General features: G+C 46.5%; 1 protein-coding gene across 1 annotated transcript in view; it reads left to right on the forward strand.

Annotated features, from left to right (window-relative positions):
- Positions 1–2,678, forward strand: part of LOC121487086 — a 140,522-nt gene extending 137,844 nt beyond the window's left edge. Inside the window, exon 67 of the mRNA XM_041748532.1 lies at positions 1,714–2,678. Within this exon, the coding sequence (XP_041604466.1) occupies positions 1,714–1,718 (5 nt within the window). The 3' untranslated portion in view covers positions 1,719–2,678. The remainder of the gene's footprint in view (positions 1–1,713) is intronic.
- Positions 2,679–20,715: the final 18,037 nt, after the last annotated feature.

Consider the following 20,715-nt stretch of genomic DNA (forward strand, 5'->3'; position numbering starts at 1 on the left):
ATTAGGATGCCTACTATTAAAAAAATTAGGAAATAAATGTTAGCAAGGATGTGGAGAAATTGGACCCTTGTGCACTCTTGGTAGAAATGAAAAAAAAAAAAAAAGAAAAATGACATAGCCACTATGAAAAACATTATGATGGTCCCTCAAAAAATTAAACATAGAACCATATCATCCAGCAATTCCACTTCTGTGTATATACCCAAAGGAATTGAAAGCACAGACCCAGATATTTGCACCTCCCCATTTGTAGCAGTGCTATTCACAATAGCTAAAAGGTATAAGCGATCCAAATGCCCATGAATGGATAAGCAAATATGTGATACATATGATGCAACGTTATGCTTAAAAAGGAAAGACATTCTGACACTTGCCACATACGACGATGAGCATATTATGCTAAATGAAAGAAGCCAGTCACAGAGACCAATGTGGTATGATTCCACTTGCAGAAGGCAGCTAGAGGGGTCAAAATCACGGAGACAAAGTCTCCATGGCTGGTGGAAGGGGGGATGTGGGTAAAGGGGGTTGTTGCATAACTGGGACAGAGTTTCAGTTTTGCAAGATGAAAAAAAAAAGTGCTGGAGGTGGCTGGTGGTGATGGCTGTATGACACTGTGAACGTACTAACAGTGCCCTGTGCCCTTATCCATGGCAATTAACATCTTTTAAACCAAAGAATGTCTGTGGAGCACCAACTCCATGCTAGGCGTGGTGATATGACAATAAACACTGTACTTATAAGCAATGTAACTATACAAAATGAGCACAGAGACCGAATTCTCAGGGTAAGAACCAGCACAGACAGACACAATCACGCAGGAATTCATTCACGACTGGGTTTATCTGACATGGACTGTAAACTTCGGCAGCTTGGAAGTAGAGCCTATCTGGAAAAGAACCACAAGTGGAATCTCTCTTCTCTTCAGAAAAGGCACTGAATAGAATTCTTTAATGTTCATATTTTATTTTCAAAAATAACAAAGGATGGATAGGTGGGACCTCCCTTAGGGGTTTGGTATCTAGCCTTTAACACCACAGTTGGGTGGTGACACGTCAGAAGCCCTCTGAGGTCAGCAGCCAGATAAAGAGATACAGTGTCTCTGCTCTCTGCTTCTACTGCACACTCTATTCACAACCCCATCCCTACTTAGACCAGAAAAAAAAAAAAACACAAAGTAGAAGAGATCTGAAAGAAAAACTTTAAAAACTCACCTACCAATGATGGCTTGCCTAGGGAGGGTGCAGAGATCCACACTCCAGCGTGAGCCAGGGATTCTGGAGGGGCAGAGGAGGCTGGATTGCTCTGAAAGTGGAGGGAAACCACCCAGAGGTCACCAAATATTCTATATCCATCCAAATGTCCCTGCTGCTTTCATGACCTGGATACCCTCTCTTTATCCTCCAGGAGTCAGCTGAGGCATGACTCCCTAAACAACCCACTTTGGGTTAGGTGCATCCCCCATGCTCCCAAAGCCTCTGGTGCTGGGGCTCAGCTCTCCCCCTAGGCTGGGAACTCCGGGGTGGGGGTGGGGTGTCATGTCTTGGTTCTCTGCTGACAGGTGTAGGGAACCACCTGACCATACCTGCTGCTCTTGTCCAAAGGGGGAGAGGTCCTTTTAACAAGGGCCACACTGGCTGGACACTGCTGCAGCTGCAAACAGAGGGCCCCTGTCTTCTGGGTACACAGCACAGCCTTCTCTTCTCTTTACAGTTTGAGTCTCCCTAAGCCAGCACCAGACTGCCAATGATTTCAGACTCCTTCCTCCTCTCCCATCAATCCCAGCTCCTCAGCAAGACCTGGATTCTTATTCTTGGCTGGGACAGAACCACCAGCATGAAACGGCAGGAGGCTCAGAGATCACAATTGCTACAGCAAATGAGGGCTTAGACTCAAAGATTTCAAAATACTTCTAGGGATAATAAAGTTCACAACTGGTCTGGATGATTCTCTCCCTTCCTCCTCGACACCTGCACTGCTCTTTAGGAGACAGCCTGGCCCGCTGGGCCCACCTCAGAAGAGGGAACTCCATTCCAGCAACTATTCTTACCCAAGATATTTTTTCTTGCTCGGCTGCTGCATCTGAGGCCTCCACTGTGTGAGCCTGGGCTGCCGTGGGGTCTTCCCGGTGTGGGACTGGCTTCCCTGGCCTTCTGCAGCATCTCCCTTAAGGCACGAGACTCCTTAAGGCAGACTCATGGTCCCAAATCTCTTCATCATAAGCCTGGTGGGAAAGTGTCCTCTTTGGGGCAGATGCTGACCCTGGAACTGAATGTTTGGGGGACATTTGAGAAGGCCTCCTTTTTGAGGGGCTGGTTTCCACAGACACGTGCTAGGGGCACTCAGGCCCCAAGGATACAGCCTTTCTTTAGGAAGGCAGACCCATCCTTTGAATTTTTGTCTGAAAAATACATATATGGTGGATTCCCTTAACACGTCCATTGGATTGATGGGACCAACCATCCACTGGAATGATGGGAGAGGCTTGGGTGCCTGTGAAATCTGCCCACCAGTAGGAGGCTCCCTCAAGCCCTCTGTACACAGAGTCCTAAGGTCCAGATTCCAGAGCACAGAGCAAAGTGTCAGACAGGAGGAATGGGGCAACCAGAAGGTCGGATGCCAGATTCAGTTGCCCCAGCCTCCCTACACAGAAATCTCCAGCACACGGCAGATGCTCAATAAAGTTTCAAAGAAGGAACTCTAGAGAGTGTGAGAGTTTCTTGAAGAAGGCATGCATGGGGCCCATCTAGCGCATTCCCACACCCTGGAGGGAAGGGGGAGGAGGAGGGGTGTTCTGATTTGTTGAGCACTTGCCATAGTGTCATGGGTTACAACCAAAAGATCCCAGAGTCCAGACACTGCTCTTTGAAAGATGTTTGATCTTTTCTCAGACCTTAGAATAGCCCAGTGAGGAATGCATGCCCCCGTGTGATGGAAGAGGCAGGCTCAGAGAGCCCAGCAGACTTACACGAGGTAATCCAACCAGCAGACTGGCTGTCTGCTGGCACTGATCTGGGCCCTTTGGACCCTCAAGGCTTCCAGCATCAGTCACCACCTCCTAGGTTTGCAAGAGCTGGGCGCCATATAGTCTACCATTGACATTGAGAGTCAAGTGCATGTTAGCCTTGTCCCCATCCATACCTGTAGTGCTTATTCATTTTCTCCTAGTCCACATTAAAATGCCCAATGAGCTGTGTCACACGTGATCAGGAAGGCACCCCCAACCATCAGAGGTGCTATGCTAGGCCTTGCTTGCAAGGAAACCAGCCGAGGAGGAAGAGGAAGTAAGGAGACTGTTCACAGTAAAATTACTGGAATGTGGGACAGGGTGGGTAGGCTGAGCAGTTCAGAGTCTGACACGCCCATGGGTTATAACTACACGACCTCAGTATTTAGATCTGCTCAAAGGATCTGTGATTTCCGGTCCAGACAGAAAATAGAAGAGGGTTCACAACCTGCCTCCCACACTCTGTCCCCAGCCAAGCACTTACCAGGAAAAGGGCGGTAGGCTGGGCACGCGCCCAGACCCCAAGGGGGAAGTGCAGTTCTCCTTTCTCAAGGCAGATATGACAAAAACCAACACTTTGCAATTTGGGGTGTGTGGCTGGGTGTGCATGCACATGCGCAGAACTTAAAGAAAAATGGATGTGGCTGGGGGTGATTCCATTAAAAATACCTACAGGCATGTCTACAGCATATAAAGAGCAGTTGCAAATAAAGTTTTTAGAAATCCAGTCTCTGTCGAGTCATTTGGTAAAGGATAGAACGAGCAAAAGAGCAGAAATAACAGCTAAGGAGTAAACATGAGGCAGAAAATGTAATTTTACTAACTAAATGAAACATAACGGTGATTTTATTATGCTGCAGAGTAGGTATTTAAGTAATAATACCCAGAATTGGTGAGGCCATGGGCAAAACTGAAGCCCTCAAATTCCGTCACTGGCAGTTTCAGTTAATACCTCGCTAGTGGGTCTCCTCCATCTTTTTAAAACCATTCATTTCTTTGACATAATAAGCCTCACTCCTGGGACTTTATCCAAAACTAGGGAGGGAGGGGAATAGGAATGATTCCCAAGAATTTCAAAATAACTTCATTAGTCAAAATGATGAAAAATCCCAGACCGCTAACAGGGAAATGATTTTTTAAAGTTGTGGTCTATTAATTTGATACACTATCTCGAACTCATTTGTCAAGAAGTCCAACATGAGGCAATATATTAACATGAGAAAAAAGAATAGACTCCTCCAAGTAAAGCAGAAGACTGCAAAAAGCTGCACTAAGAAGGACTACATATTGACAAAAACTGGTAGGGGACATAGGAAAATGGAAACAGGTCATAAGGAAGAGTGATCACCCTGTAGGTGATTTTTTTCTTTTAAAAATTCCTTTTGGGGGCGCCTAGGTGGTTCAGTTGGTTAGGCTTCCGACTCTTGGTTTCAGCTTGGGTCCTGATCTCAGTGTCATGGGTTGTTCAAGGCCAGTGTGGAGCCTATTTAAAACAAATTTTATTTAGAAAGAAAAATAAACTTAAAAAAATAAAGATGCCTTTTATAACTGGTATGATGCTATTTGTCCCAGAGATTTTTAAAAATAAAAGGAAAGAACAGAGACTGTGTTTAATGAGTATAGAGTCTCAGGGAAAATACTGAGGTGGGTTGTACAACATCCGAATGTATCTGATGCCACTGAATCAGACACTCAAAAAAATGGTAAAATTTTTTTCTAGGCATTTTACTATAGTAGAAAAAAATAACAGGGAGGAGACACAGGCTCTAAGAAATTTTTTGTTTCTGAAATCAGACGGGTGGGGGTAGCCATGAGTGGTATGTGCTTATAGGGACAAAAGCCTAGAGGGAGAGGAGGAAGGTGGAAACAGAGGGGGGATGAGGAAGAGGAGGGAGGAGGCAGGTGACCCCTTCTTACTTGAGACTGCTTTTCATCTTGAGGGAGAATAACATGCAAGTCATTTCTTGGAGGAAGCTTCTGTAGGGGAGGAAAAAAAAAATCATTTGCTCTACCCATCTTGGGTTCTGTGGCTGGAGCCCCTATAAATTGTGCTGACCAGAGACAGATTGGCAAGAAGAAAACAGAAGTTTACTAGCATACTCATCAAGCATGCACATAGGAGCACTCACATGAGGAATAAAAAAATGTGTGTGTGTGTGTGTGTGTGTGTGTGTGTAGAGAGAGAGTGTGTGTTAACAAAAGAACACATTTTTTAGTGAAAAGTCAGAGAAGGACTTTGAGCTCCTAGAGGCAGAACACTGAGGGGAAGGCAAATATACGGAGGAACGAAGAGTGGTTAAGGACCAGTCTTTAGCAGAGCTTCTTACTGCAGATGCCTCTGGTGCTCATAAGGGACTAGAGTTGTCTCCAGGAATTACCCTGTGCCCTTCCTGGCAGGGAGGGGAGGGAGATACCTTTAGTCCTGCTCCTGGGCAAATAGGGAAAGCACAGAAGGAGCTGTTCCTGTGTCTGCTTCTTCTCAGTTGCCTCTACATCAAATGCTTATCCCTATGGGGCATATTTTCAAGCAGCATGTTTTGCTACCCTTCACCTCTATCAGTCCCATTCTTGCCATGTACAGGGGGGTTATGGGCAAATTAAAACATATAGAGAGCAAGTATAAATGCATTTTTTTTTAAAACCAATCTACACTCCATGAGATGGTTTGAGTGAAGCCTGAGTTTTACAACAAAAGGGGCCGAGGAAAAACTGCTTATGTTTGACCGTTGTGTAAAGTAAGGAGGAAACTGACCCAGTCAACACACATCTTGGGGAAACCCATGTGAACTTTTATTACCTAACCTCGGTTCTTGGTTATTTTTTTAAAGACTGGGAAGAAGGGGCATCTGGGTGGCTCAGTGGTAGAGCATCTGCCTTCAGCCCAAGTCATGATCCTGGGGACCTGGGATCAAGTCCTGCGTCAGGCTCCCCAGAGGGAGCCTGCTTTTCCCTCTGCCTGTGTCTCTGCCTGTGTGTTTCTCATGAATAAATAAATAAAAATTAAAAAAAAAAACAGGGGAGGGGTAGAAGTGAGGTCACAGTGAAGCACTCTGACCAGCATGTCTACCCTCAGGAGAAGAGCTGAGCCCTTAGTTGACCCTTGACTGCTGAATGCAAAAGACAATTTCTGGTGACTTCTTGCTGCCCCAGGCGCTCCGGGAGATGATGTATATCTTGGCCTATTCCTCCAAGAACAACTTGGAAGAATGTAATGTTTCCTGAATGTAAAAGTTCTCAAAAATTAATTAATAGAAAAAGTATTAAACTGAAGTCACTTTAAGACTTGTTTTATTTGGTGGTGGGGAAGGGGGTTTAAGCGAATCAAGACAAGAAGGGGGTTGCTGGGGCCGCAGTCTATGCAAGAAAACTTGAAAACCTAGAGGAGACATATTTTGGGGGACGAAGGGGAGTATGAAGAACCTGAAGAAGCTCAGGACAAGTCTCCCCAAAATGTGCAACTTTGGCACATGGGCTATTTTGAGCTGAAGGCAGTTGAAACCCTGCAAGCTCAAGAGAATTTTGCCCCTCCCTTAACAGCCTAGACAATCTAAATGGTGGGGTCTCTCCCAGGATAAGAGTTATTACCATAGATAAAGGTTTATCTGAGTGATCCATCTGTACGGCAGGGCAAACATCTATTACCAAACATCTGGTCTCCCTATTGCTCTGAGAATGCCCTCTTCCCTCTTTGAAGCCCCAGACCCCTATCCCATCTCTTAGCTCAGGACAGCATATAGACCTCATTTTTCCTTTCTGTCTTTGAACCTCTCATGTGTGTGTGGGATTCCCATATATATAAAATTAATTGAGTTTTCTCCTGTTAGTCTGTCTCACGTCAATTTAACTCAGACCAGTCAGAAGAATCTTTGAAAGGTAGAGGAAAACTTTTCCCCCCCAAGGTGCCAAAAAGATAAAAATATCTATACCAGAAGAAACTTGAGAAGGTTGTTCTAGTGATGCCACTATTTCCCCCAGGCCGTCATGGTCTGAGAGGAAGGGTAGACCTCAGGCATGGGTTCTTTCCCAGGTGAAATCAACCAAGCCTTTAGGAATGCTAATTCCAATGCCATTTAAACCCATGGGGTAGGGATGCCTGGGTGGCTCAGTGGTTTAGTGTCTGCCTTCAGCCCAGGGCGTGATCCTGGAAACCCCAGCGTCAGGCTCCCTGCATGGAGCCTGCTTCTCTCTCTCTGCCTCTCTCTCTCTCTGCATCTCTCATTAATAAAAAATAAATAAAAATCTTTTAAAAAAATAATAAATAAATAAACCAATGGGGTTGGGGGAAGGCTAGAGGAGGAAGAAACACTTCTAAATTCCATATGGGGACAAGGATATCGAAAGCCAACAATTACAGCAAAAGAAAACCACAGACCAACTTTGCTTACCTAAAAATCAGTGCAAAAATCCCAAATAAAATATAAGCAAATAAAATCTACCATGATCATTAAAGGGAGAAATCACCAGAACCAACCTTGTAGGACAAGGACACCTTTTACTTTAATGTATTAAAGGAGATAAATCATGTTCTTCATAGATGCTGAAAGGCATTTGATAAAATTTACCATTATAACAAAATCTCTCTTTTTTTTTTTTTTATTCATGAGAGACAGAGAGAGAGAGAGGCAGGCAGAGGGAGAAGCAGACTCCATGCAAGGAGCCCGATGAGGGACTCGATCCCGGGTCTCCAGGACCACACCCCGGGCCGCAGGTGGCACTAAACCGCTGCGCCACCGGAGCTGCCCTATGACAAAATCTCTTATCAAATTAGAAAGGAGGATGCTTTCTTAACAGGACAGAATCACACACACAGACTCACATCCATCAAGCCAAAAAGTCAGCATCATTTGTAATGGTTGGAAGCAAGGGAAGTTTCCATGAGACTCTGGAACTAAAGAATGCCCCCTATCACTACTATTTTGTTTGGAAGATCCTAGCTGATGAAAGTAGTTAAGGGGAAAAAAAGAAATTTGAGGAGAAAGAAAAAAGAGAAAGAACTGTGTTTATTCTGGAGAGTCCCAGAGAAGCAATGGAAAAATGTAGCAGACAGTAAGAGATCACTAAGGGATATCGGAGTAACATCCCCAAATACCTAGCCCTCAAACAGTAAGCAGTTGGAAAAGTTAACAAAAGAAAATATCCCATTTACAACCACACCCCCACTCCAAAAAACAAAACAAAACAAAACACCTCCCAGAAGCAAATGTGCTAATATGTATACAATCCAGATGGAGAAATCTTTTTAAAGCCCCTGGAAGATATAAAAGACTTCAGATGTAAAGAAAGCCATACTGCATATGTTCTTATCTAGAAAAACTCAACACTAGAGAGGTGTAACTGTCAATATTGAGTGTTGGGGAGAATACAGAATGGGAGCCCTCACACATGCTGGTGGAGGTGTGAGATGACGTGGTCACTCTGGAAGGAAGACAGGTTGGCAATTCCTTAAAAAGTTAGATACCCATTTGCCATATGGTTCAGCAATTCTCCTAGGTTGCTACCTAAGAGAGATGAAGACATGAGCTCACATAGACTCGTGCACGAGTGCCCACCAACTGCTGAACAGACAGACAAGCTGTGGTGTGTCCATAATACGGAAGGCTGCTCAGCAGTGAAAAGGAAGTACTGGTACCTGCTACAAGGGAGAAAGATCTCAAAAACATACTGAGTGAAAGAAGCAAGATGCTGAGGACCACAGGTTGTATGGCTGCATTTACATGAAATGTCCAGAAAAGGAAAATTGGCCAAGACAGAAAGTGGGACAGTGTCTGCCTGGGGCTGGTGGTAAGAACAGGGGGTGACAGTAAAGGGCACAGGTGCTCTTCTTGGGGTGACAGCAGTGTTCTAAAACTGGACTGTAGTCATGGCCACACAACTCTATAAATTCACTAAACATCACCAAAGTGTACACTTACAATGGGTGATTTTCAATGTATAAAAATAAAGCCACTAAAAAAGCAACTCCTTAAATTTAACATGTAAATATGATCTCAATAAAAATACCCCACAGGGAAATACATGTCTCTGTGTGTGCGCCCACAAATAATTTTTCAACTAGATGAGCTGATTCTAAAGTTCATGAAATTTTTAAAAACAACAACAATAACCAGGAACTTTCTGAAAGTAAGAATAAACAACTAACACTGTTAGACACTAAAACAGATTATGATCCTATACTAATTAAAATAATTTCATACCGACAAATATGTATATAGAAATGTACATAAAACATATCAATGGGACAGAAGTCAAAAATACACATAATACATTCAAGAATTTAACATATAATGAAATACTTCATTTCAAATCAGTGGAGGGAAGTACTCTCTAGTTATTGGTATTAGAACAACTTAGTAGCAGGATGCCTGGGTGGCACAGCAGTTAAGCATCTGCCTTTGGCTCAGGTCGTGATCCCAGAGACTCAGAATCAAGTCCCATGTCAGGCTCCCTGCATGGAGCCTGCTTCTCCCTCTGCCTGTGTCTCTCATGAATAAAATAAATAAAATCTTAAGAAAAAAAAGAACAACTTGGTAGCATCTGGGGAAAACACTGTCAGACCCCTCTACCTTTTTCTTCCATCAGAATGAATTATGGATGAGTCAGAGATTTAAACATAAAAAATGAAACTGTAAAAGTACTAGGAGAAAACCCAAAGAAACTTTTAACCATCTCTTGGTAGGAAAAGTCCTTTCTAAGCAGGACTCAAACCCCAGAAATATAGAATACACATACACACACACACACACACACACACACACACACTTTATGATCTAATAAAAAGTTTTAAAATCTGCAAGCCAGCCTCAGTGGATTGCTACCTCTCATCATACACAACTCTGAAACTAAGCATAATACATAAGATACTCATTTGCAGGACAATGAATCCTGCAAGCACAGCACAGAGCTGCAGTTTTTAAGAGGAGTACTTGAGATGAAGTCCATGTTCACCAATGCCTTCTTTGGAAGGGAGAAAAAGAATGGACACTGAGCATGGCTGCATAGCCTGAACAGAGCAGTGGGTCTTGTTAACTGAAGATAACAAAGATCAGAGTTCAAGGATGCTAAGGCATCTGAGACTTGCAGGGCAAGTACAGGAGGAGGAGCCACATAGAAGGAGCCCCAGCAATGTGCAAAGAGGTTCACCTCAGATCCTTGGCCAAATCCTAAGCTGCAGGATGAGACTGTATGTGCAGAATGAGACTCTGAGGTCCATTGGGAAACTGCTTGGATGTGTGGGGAGGGGTGGGGGGTAAGCAAACTGCACAGAAATATTAGAGGTGGCCCGGGTGCTGCAGCCCAGGTGGCTCAGCAGTTTAGCACCGCCTTCAGCCCAGGGCCTAATCCTGGGGACCTGGGATTGAGTCCCACGTCAGGCTCCCTGCATGGAGCCTGCTTCTCCATCTGCCTGTGTCTCTGCCTCTCTCTGTCTCTAGTGTCTCTCATGAATAAATAAATAAATAAAATCTTTTTAAAAAAAAAGAAATATTAGAGGTCATACAATTCCAACCCAAGGAGGAAAGATTCTGATTTATCATGTGAGGCATTCAGTTGACACCACCAAAAATCCAGGCCTTAAGAGTGTGAAGCATACCTTAGGAGTAGGGTTATATACTACTACTTGGGAGGGGGGAAGAGGGAACCTGAAATATACCCATACTAAAGCTGAAACCAAGCCTTGATATGTTCAAGGTGATCAGTTAGTCAATTTAACGGTCCACAAGAACAAAACTCAACAGTTTTTAGAGGAAGATAATTTAATCCAGAATCTTTACAACATGTCACCCACAATGTTCAACAATATAATCCAGAATTACTAGCTGTGTGAAAGAGGAAAATTCAGTTAATTAAAACAGATGCACACATGACCCAGATGCTGGAATAGGTAGACAAAGACTTGAAAATAGTTTAAAGAATTCAGAGGTAAAATGAGACGATGGATAAAGAGATGGAAATTTAAGAGAGAAATGGAAACTTTATGAAAGAACCAAATAGAAGTTTTAGAATGGAAAAATACAAACATCTGAAATGAAAAAATCTATCAGAGGAATTTAACCACAGACTGGACATAGCCCAAGACAGGAATCGGTGAAGTTGAAGACAGGCCAATGGTAGCTATCCAAACTGAAGCACAGAAAGAAACAAAAAATAAAGATGAAATGGAAGAGGGTGGGGGAAGAAAACACACATCTGAGATCTGCAGGACAAGTTGTCTGATATACGCACAACTGGAGTCTCACAAGGAGGAGAGAGAGAGAATAGGTCAGAGGAGTATCTTAGAATAATAGCCAGTAATTAATCAAAGTTGATGAAAGATATCAATCCACAGATCCAAGAAGCTCGGTAAAACCCAAACAGGATTAACACAAAGACGAGCACACCTGGGCACATCATAAACTAATGGAAATCAAAGAAAAGGAGAAAAATCTTAAAAGCAGCTTGAGGATGAAAGACATTCCATTAGTGGGAACAGCAATAAGCATGACAGCTGAATTCATTAGAAACAGTGGAAGCCAAGGTTGGCTGTGGGCAAAGCGTTTGCAGGAATGCCCGGGCCATGGGCCAAAGGCAAGGAAAACAAGGAGCAAATATCACATTTCGGGTTATCCTTCCATGCTCACATGTAATAGGATCTCTTGGCAGGGATGGATTTGCTTTTGAAGTTCATCAATTCAGTCAGTTTTCTCTGACAGAAGTAACAAAAGATGTATAGCCCAAAAGCACAGGTGGTTTTGGAAAAACGTTGACCTGAGGAATGGCAATTTTAATGCATCATTGTCCGGTCTTCTGGGTTTTGCTTTGAGCCCTGTGACAGATGACTAGGTCAGGTGTCCACGCTCAGGGACCTTCTATCCTAAAGAAAAGAGATTGTCTGGAGCCCTGCTCCCACCTTTTTTTTTTTTTTTTTTTTTTGAGGGTTGAAGCACTTTTAATCACAGAAGAGTAAACAATAGTATAAACCGTTAACGGCTCACCCAGTGGCTGTTGTCCCCTTCCAGCCCTCAGTGTACCCTCTGCCACCACCGCCCCCACTCCCTGTGTACCATTTAGTGAAGAACAGGGTATCAGCAGCTGTCCCTGTAACTACCAGGTGGCAGGAAAGGAATCTAGCTAGGGGCCAAAAATCTTGGTCATCCATCCATCCATCCATCATTGTCTGTTTCTGTACAACTTCATGTGAAATCTTCCAGTTCCAAGAGGAACAGTGCAGAAACCTGGAGCTGAACTTTACTGTTCCATTCAGATGGCCAGAGCTTCAAGAGCCATGGACAACAAGGGAGGGGACAGGTCAGAGCCAGCACCATTCAAGATGCAGGCCAGTCTGAGATTGAGGTGGGTACAAAGGGGGGCACAAGGTCTAGTGGCCCCAGCCTACAGTTGTGCCCCAACCCAGGAAATGAAACCCGTGCACATGCACAAATGCATATGCATATACATGTACGGGCACGCGCACGCACATACACACACACACTGCACGTCACACTCAGCCAGCCTCTCAGCTTAGACTAGGGAAAGCCCCCCTCATTTCATGAGTCTCAGTGGGCCCAGGAAAGATGGTAGGGTGAACAAACCCATCTGTGTGCCCAGACCAGCTGCCCACCCTGTACTCGCTCTCCAGATCAGGGCTGGCTTTGTAGGCATGCACACTGCAGAGTTAGGGCCCTGTGCTCAGAAGCACCCCTACACCTGCCTGCATGCCCTGTCACCATCTTGAATTTTTTTTTAAAGATTTTATTTATTCATGAGAGACACAGAGAGAGAGAGAGAGAGAGAGAGAGAGGCAGAGACACAGGCAGAGGGAGAGGCCAGCTCCCCACAAGGAGCCCGATGTAGGACCCAATTCCGGAATCATGCCCTGAGCCGAAGGCCGATGCTCAACTGCTGAGCCACACAGGCGTCCCACCATCTTGAATCATAATAGTGTTTGATCCAGGGGTCCCACCTTTTCATTTTATGCTGGGACCCATAAGTTATGTACCTTGTTCTGCTTCCAGAGCCACTAATTCCTAGTTTCTCAGGTGCCTGGAACAGGTCAAAGTTTCCATAAAGCAAGTGGGTAGCCAGCCACAGAGCCCCTCCAAATGGAGAATCCCATCCCTGGCTCTAGTGAAGCCACTTCCTAAAGGAGCCTTACACAGCTTGACTAGTTTAAGGATTAGCATCCCACTGGCACAAGAGTGGGTCCGTTTCACACAACTGTGGAATTATTAGGAACAAGAGTGGCCAGTGCCAAAGGGCTAGGGCCTCTTATACACATGCATCTGTACTAAAAATTCCTGGGAGGCCCACGACCCAGTCTCATCTCATGGTCACTGGGAGTCAGGCTGTCCTGAGCAGGACAAGTCTCCACAACCCTTTTTTCCCCCCTCAAATTTGGAACAGCTTCCATGGCTGAACAAAGGCAGTGTTTACATAATGGCTGGCCCAGCTCAGTAGTAGACTGGCTGTGCCTCAGTGGCCCTGGTGGATCAAACTTGCAACTCAGCCCAGTCACCCTGGGCTCTAGCTGGCTAACCTAACTGGGAGCAGCCATTCCCAGCTGTGCTCCCAGATCTGAAAGGCCCATCCTTTCCTGAGAAGCCTCTTTTGGGGTTTCAGGAAGGAAGTGGGGACAGAGAAAGGAAACCACAAACTCTTATAACTCTAATAACAGTATCACCTCTTGGTCTGCACCCCCCTTGGGCAGACGCTCTGTGGTGAGGGGGGAGGGTGCTCCCCAGGCTGCATTTCATCCTGAAACCACCCAACGGCTCTGGGAGAAGAGGCCCAGGGTCTGAGCCCAGCCGGCAAAGCCTGGACCCACCAGGTCCCTCTGGCCTGGAGGCCTGCAGTTTGAGCAAAGGTGCTCCAACAAGAGGTGCTGGTGGTGTCGGCCATGAGTTTCACTCTGCTGACAGAGGTTTCTCTTGAAGGACACTGATCAGGCCAGGGGCCAGCCAGCTCATCCATCCCTGGAAACAGAGAACCCCAACTAGGAAGGGAAAGTAGAACTGTCCACTTCTGTGTCTCTGAAAATAGCTTTATCCAAGGATGGAAGGACCCAACACTGTGCTTCTCACTAATGGGTGAGGGGGTTCCTTGGCTCTGAAAGGACTCCAATGTGGCCTCTTTCCTTTTCCTGCCTGGGCCCCAAACTCTGCCTCCCAGAGCCTCTCATTTTGAAAGCTAAATTTAAAGCCGGAAAAAAATTCCTCCTCTCTGCCATCCCTGACACCTAGCCCTGAGCCCTAGCCAAGAAGGCTGGTGATTGGCAGGGTCCTTGCTCCCCAAGACCAAGTGGGCAGTACCTGAAAGACCCTTGGGCATAGGCATGAGCTCTTCACCCCTTTTGTAACTGTGGTGACCACCCTGGGAGCCAATTACGCCCCCTTAAGCCTTCTGGGAACACTTAAGTCCTGGGCACAGCAGAAAGGATTAAGTTAATGGAGAAGAGTCATGTTTTTCCAATTAGTTATAAACCACCCATGTTGGAACTTGCGCAAACTGGCCCTTGCTTTCACATTACCCAAGATTCCTTGTTCCATCTTTCTCCATTAATATGTTCATGAGGGCTTTCAAGCAAATTTGGTTCTAAAGGCCCATGACCATGGAATAAACAGGATGCTCACAGAAAAAGGCCTCCCTCCAGCAGAATGCTAACACCAAAAGTCTCATCTTCCGTGAGCCATGCAGTGAGGGAGCAGATGGAAATTCACTTAGATCGACCAAACATTTCCTACATTGGGCTCATTAACACACACCAACGTGTGCAGTTATGTTTATGTTGGAATTGGATATGCATTTTACTACATGCATACATTTTTTTTAACAGATTTTTTCCCACTGACATTTCTCCCCCATGCCAAGTCTGGTCCAGCCTGCCAAACCGGGGAGATCGAGAGCCCAAGCCAGTGAGCTCATTCTTAAAGAGCCTTGTCAAAAGCCAGAAAGGCAAAGAATGTGGGGAAAGCAGGGAAAACGCTATTCTCACGCCTCCAAAGACAAGGCAGGTCTTGCAAGGGGGCAGGGCAGCTCTAGCAGCAGGGGAGTGGGAATGACCAGAAGACCTCTCCGTGATCGGCCAGAAACAGTCCACGTGAGGAGTTTAACAAGATCGCTCTTATTCCCATTTTGCCAGTGAGGAAACAGAGGCTCAGAGGTTGGGTGTCCCAGAAGCCACAGACATTGAGTGGTGGGGGGAACTGGGATTCGAAGCCCTGTTGTCTGGCTTAGAACCCACACTATCCCTTACGTGGTTGTGGTTGTCAGGTCCTTGTGGTGGCCAGAATTCTAAGATGCCTTCCCAATCCCAAGATCCCCACCCCTGGTGTATACACGTGGCTCCCAGTTACCCAATCCAACAGTAGGAAGGGAAACTAGGTGTTGCTATGAAGGGAATCTGGAGAGGTCATAGTCCCAAATTAGCTGACCTTGAGACAGACGGGCCTTATCCTATGTGACCTATAAACTGGAGCTTAGAGGTCAGAGGGGGAAATCAGGGATTGGAAGCTCAGGAGGAATTTGACACTTTCTGGCTTGAAGATGGAAGGAGATAAAAAAAAAAAAAAAAAAAAAAAAAGAAGATGGAAGGAGATACAAGGCCAAAGAATGGGGGTGGTCTCTAGGAGCCAAGAGCAGCCCCCAACTTGCAGCCAGTGAGGGAATGGGACCGCAGTCCTGCAACCACAAGGAACTGGACTCTGCCAAAAACCCGAATGAGCTTGAAAGCAGATCCTCCCCAGAGCCTCCTACAAATAGCTCAGCTGGCCTAACACTTTCATTTCCATCTAGTGAGGCCTTGAGCAGAAAACCCAATCATGCCGTATCAGACGAGCTGCTGGGCTGGCGGCAATTTGTTATGTGGCACGATGGTCCATAACCAATAGTTTCAAAGCATATGTTCCAGCTATCACACTGAACAGAGACTTGGGTTGTCTAGGCCTCCTGGAGCCCCAACACTGCCCCATTGGGCTCCCAGCACATCCTTCGGAGCACTGGTCCTTGTCTACAGGAACCAGGTGAACACAGTAAGAGGACCTTGGAATTAGAAGATGCTTCCAGGGCCTCACCTGCCTTCTCACTGCTGACCTCAGGGCTAGCAACCCACATGACCCACACCTGTGCTGCCCAGTACCCTACCCACCCCCGCACCGCCACTGGCCACGCAGGGCTGGTTACATTCAAATTCATTAAAATAAAGAATTGAGAATTCAGTTTGGTAGGACTACCCGACAAAATGGAGGACACCTAGGGAAATTTGAATGTCAAACAATGGATAATTTTTTAGAATAACTAAATCCCAAATAATGTATGGGATGTGCTTAAAGAGCATTAGTTTATCTGAAATTCACATTTAACTGGGCAGCCTGCATCTTTTTTTAAAAATAAAAGCCACTTTGGTGGGGGTGGGGGGACACAGGAGGGACCAGTTTTAGATCTACAGAAGAATTGTGAAAAAAGTATAGAGTTCCCAACTACCTCACCCCCAGATCCCCCTACTGGAAACATCTTACATCAATATGGTATATTTGTTGTTGCAAACAATAGACCCAGGTTAAAACATTATTAACTGGGGATGCCTGGGTGGCTCAGCGGTTGAGTGTCTGCCTCTGGCTCAGGTCGTGATCCCGGGGTCCTGGGATTGAGTCCCACATCGGGCTCCCTGCAGGGAGCTTGCTTCTCCCTCGGCCTCTGTATCTCTCATCAATAAATAAAATCTTTTTAAAAAATAGAAAACGGGGATCCCTGGGTGGCACAGCGGTTTGGCGCCTGCCTTTGGCCCGGGGCGCGATCCTGGAGACCCAGGATCGAATCCCACATCGGGCTCCCGGTGCATGGAGCCTGCTTCTCCCTCCGCCTGTGTCTCTGCCTCTCTCTCTCTTTGACTATCATAAATAAATAAAAATTTAAAAAAAAAATAGAAAACGGGGCAGCTCGGGTGGCTCAGCGGTTTAGCGCTACCTTTAGCCCAGGGCCTGATCCTAGAGACGCAGGATCGAGTCCCACGTCAGGCTCCCTGCATGGAGCCTCCCTCCCCCTCTGCCTGTGTCTCTGCCTCTCTGTGTATCTCTCATAAATAAAATCTTAAAAAAAAATTATATATATATACATATATATATATATATAAAATGTTACTAACTGAAGTGCATGCTCTTTATAGATTTCTTCTTGTCCTGCACCCTTTCTCTGTGGCAAGTTCCCACATTGCATTGAGATGTTCTGTCTTCTTAGGCTCCGCCCCAATTTAAATAACCACATGTGGCTGTGACACTAGCTCACCTTGGCTGTGACAATTTCTCAGACTTTCCTTGTTTTTGAGGATCTCGACAGTTTTGAGGTGTACTGGTGAGGGATTTTGTCAAATATCCATCAACTAGGATTTATTTCATGTTTTCCTTGTGGTGGAGGGTAGAGCAGAGCTGGGGTAGAGCAGAGGGAAGGAGTCATTCTCACTACACCCTGCCAAGGGTATATCACACTCTCAACAGGGCTCATCATGGCTGATGTCCACCATGGCCACCTGGCTGAGGTTGAGGGGTCAGGTTTCTCCACTGGAAAGCTACCCTCCCCCCTACACCTTTCCACGGGGTCCTCTTTGGAAAGAAGTCATCATGCACAGCCCACACTTAGGGAATGGGAGGCGTCCTGTATTTACTCCCATTTACTCTGGGTTTACTGAATTCGGCAACCCTATTGGCGGCCCTAGGTGCACGTCAAGTGCTCCATAGCTTCATGAGGCTAGCAGCTACTCTATGGGACAGTGCAGCTCTCTAGTCTAAGTAAAAGCAAACGGGCTACCCAAACACAGATCATTCACCTACTACTAGTGCTATTCTTCACTTAACACTCTCCTTCGGGAAGCCCTGGTGGCCCAGCAGTTCAGCGCCGCCTTCAGCCGGGGCTGTGATCCTGGATTCGGGATCGAGTCCCGCATCCGGCTCCTTGCATGGAGCATGCTTCTCCCTCTGCCTGTGTCTCTGCCTCTCTGTCTCTCATGAATAAATAAATAAAATCTTTAAAAAAAAAAAAAAAAAAAAACACTTTCCTTCAAAGGGACTCACTTTGAAAAAAAAAAAAAAAAAAGGAGACCGAGGGGCACCTGAGTGGCTCAGTTGGTTGAGAGTCTGCCTTTGGCTCAGGTCATGATCCCAGGGTTCTGGGATCAAGCCCTGCATTGATCTCCCTCCTCAGCAGGGAGTCTGCTTCACCCTCTCCCTCCGCCCTCCTCCCCCTCCTCTTGCTCTTGCTCACTTTCTCTCAAATAAATAAAATAAAATAAAAGGAGACCTGATATCACTACTTTACGACACCCTAGCAGCGGTCCAGCACCGAGGATGGCCCAGGATGCCCAGGAGCAGCAAGTAGGTGGTCTAGCCCGGTTCCTCCGAGGGGTTTTTTTCTCCTCTTCCTCCTCAGAGAAGCTGGGGGATGAGAGGCCCCCTTGTTCCTGGTCCCAAGGGTTCCTGAATTTTTCATTTGCCCTTTCTCTGGACTCCAGGGTCCCCATCTGAGAAGGCAAAAGGCTCAGTAGTTGACCAGCACTAGGACGGCTCTACTTCCACCAGGTGTTCCGGGCCAGGAAGCTATAGGTCTGCGGCTGCTACACCTGGCTGGTTTTAAGACTCATCCGAGGAGCTTTCTAAATGCTTACATTTTCCTAAGCCCTACCCACACGAATTCTAATTAAAGATGTGGGTAGAGACGAGGTTAAAAGCAGCCCAGGTGGGATGATAATCAGCTACGTGCCATAGCCCTGAGGCCTCTGTGCGGGGACCCCCAGGCTGGGCGGTCCTCTGGGGAAGTCTCTGCACCCAAAGGCAACACAGCAGTGCAGTGGAAGACCCTAGGGTGGGGCCTGGCCCTGAATGACTTTCCCAAACAGGCACCATCTATTTGATGAAAACTGCTGGTTCTGCTTTTTGCTCCATGGACACAGTCAGATGCCAACAGACCTTTCTGAGAAGAAGCTCCTTTCCATTTCCTTTTTGCCCAGGGGGAAGGGAAGTCCAGTGATTAGGTATGTGCACGTGCTGGAGCCTCGTTGTTTCTTCTTCTTTATCATTCTTGCCTGGATCTCTGGTCCCTTGGATCAGGGGCAGAACCAGACTGCATTTCCTCTGGGTTCTCACCCACAGCATTTGGAGGGGATGAGCTTGGTTTCTTGAGTTCCACAGGTCGCCAGTGGAGAGGAGTGGTTACACGGTGGGTTACACTCAAGGCCCACCCACAGCACACTCAGATGATTTAGATGATGAGATTCAGAGAAGACGTAGGGCCTTGGGATGAAGCAAAAGCATCTCTGCTTTTGGGACAGACGTGCATTTTGGGGGGACGGAGGGCAGACTGGGTAGGGAGAATGCCTCCCCTGAAGATGTCTGTAGCCTAATCCCTGGAACCTGTGAATGTTACCTTTGCAGACTTTGCAGATATGATTAGGTGAAGGGCTTTGAGATGGGGGAGATTATCCTGGTGAGTGTGACTTAATCACAGAAGTTTCTGGAGCTGTAAGCAGGAGGGAGGTCAGAGATGTGAAGACACTGCTCCACTGGAAGCTACCACGTGTCTTTTGTTCACTGTGTGTGTCTCCAGAGCCTGGAACCCAGCAGGTGCTCAGCGAAAGGCAGGCCATTGAGGTGAACATTTTTTGAGCACCTGCTAAGACTGCCATGTGGACAAACTACTTCACCTCTCTGACCTCAAGTGACCCCTTTTGGACTGATGACAGAGATAAGGCTCAGAGAAGTGAAGCCCACTCCCCCCAAGGTCACCGTTAATAGGCAGTAGAGCAGGGCTTCAAAAAGCAAGACCATCATAACCCTTCCAACACTGTCCCTCGTCCCCCACCTCCAAGATGGCCTGGCCATAATGGACAAAATTCCCAGGGTGGACAGCTGTGAGGCTTCTCATGGCCCCAGTTTCATCCCATCTCATCCCATCTGGGACAGCACAGGGCGGCGGTGCCCGGGGCTGGCCAGCAGGGGGAGCTAGCACCTAAGTGGAAAGACCAGGAGCTTCCAGAGTAGGCTGGAGGCGGTTCTCAGAGGACAGCCCCTCAGATGGACGGTGCTGGCCCACCTCCCCTACAACGTGGGACCTCAGCTGGCCTGACACCCCTCTCTGCCACAGGCTGCTGGCTGGATGCCCGTGGACAAAGGACTGCATTCCTTTGCAGAGGTGGGGCAGGAGGCGGTGCTGGGGAGATGATAGTCCCAGGGGCATTGACACAATAAAATGAAGAAACATAGGGGAAATCTTCTAGCAGTCCCTGGCATTGTAACTCCTGGTGGAATTTGCATTTTTTATCAAAAGATGTTTACAGATTCCCGTAGGGCTGTAATTTCAGATTCTGCCCCAAGTGCATAAATCTGCGGGGCGGGGGGGGGGGGGGGGGGGTGCCTTGCTGTCTCTCTGCTTTTCCTCCAGCCTTTTCTTAATCAAGGTGTCCCTGTTTGTACTTCGGAAAGTTCTCTCGAACATTCTAGCAAGCACCCTCAGGCTGGTTATAAATTACCCAGGGTGCTCAATTCAAAGGGTGCTTTGAGTTAGGCATGGCTTGTAAGTGCTCCTTTCATTTGAAAACTGTTGTGTGCCAAGTGTAAACTCAAGAGCATTGTTCCCTGTGGGTTTCCTCTGTCCTCCTACCTAAAAAGCAGCCATTTACCCAACATTTACCGACAACCCATGTAGGTTTTGCAAGGCCCTGTGTGGGGCAGAGACAGATAAGACACAATCAT

The sequence above is a fragment of the Vulpes lagopus genome, chromosome 3 (assembly GCF_018345385.1).
Source record: "Vulpes lagopus strain Blue_001 chromosome 3, ASM1834538v1, whole genome shotgun sequence".
Taxonomy (NCBI): Eukaryota; Metazoa; Chordata; class Mammalia; order Carnivora; family Canidae; genus Vulpes; species Vulpes lagopus.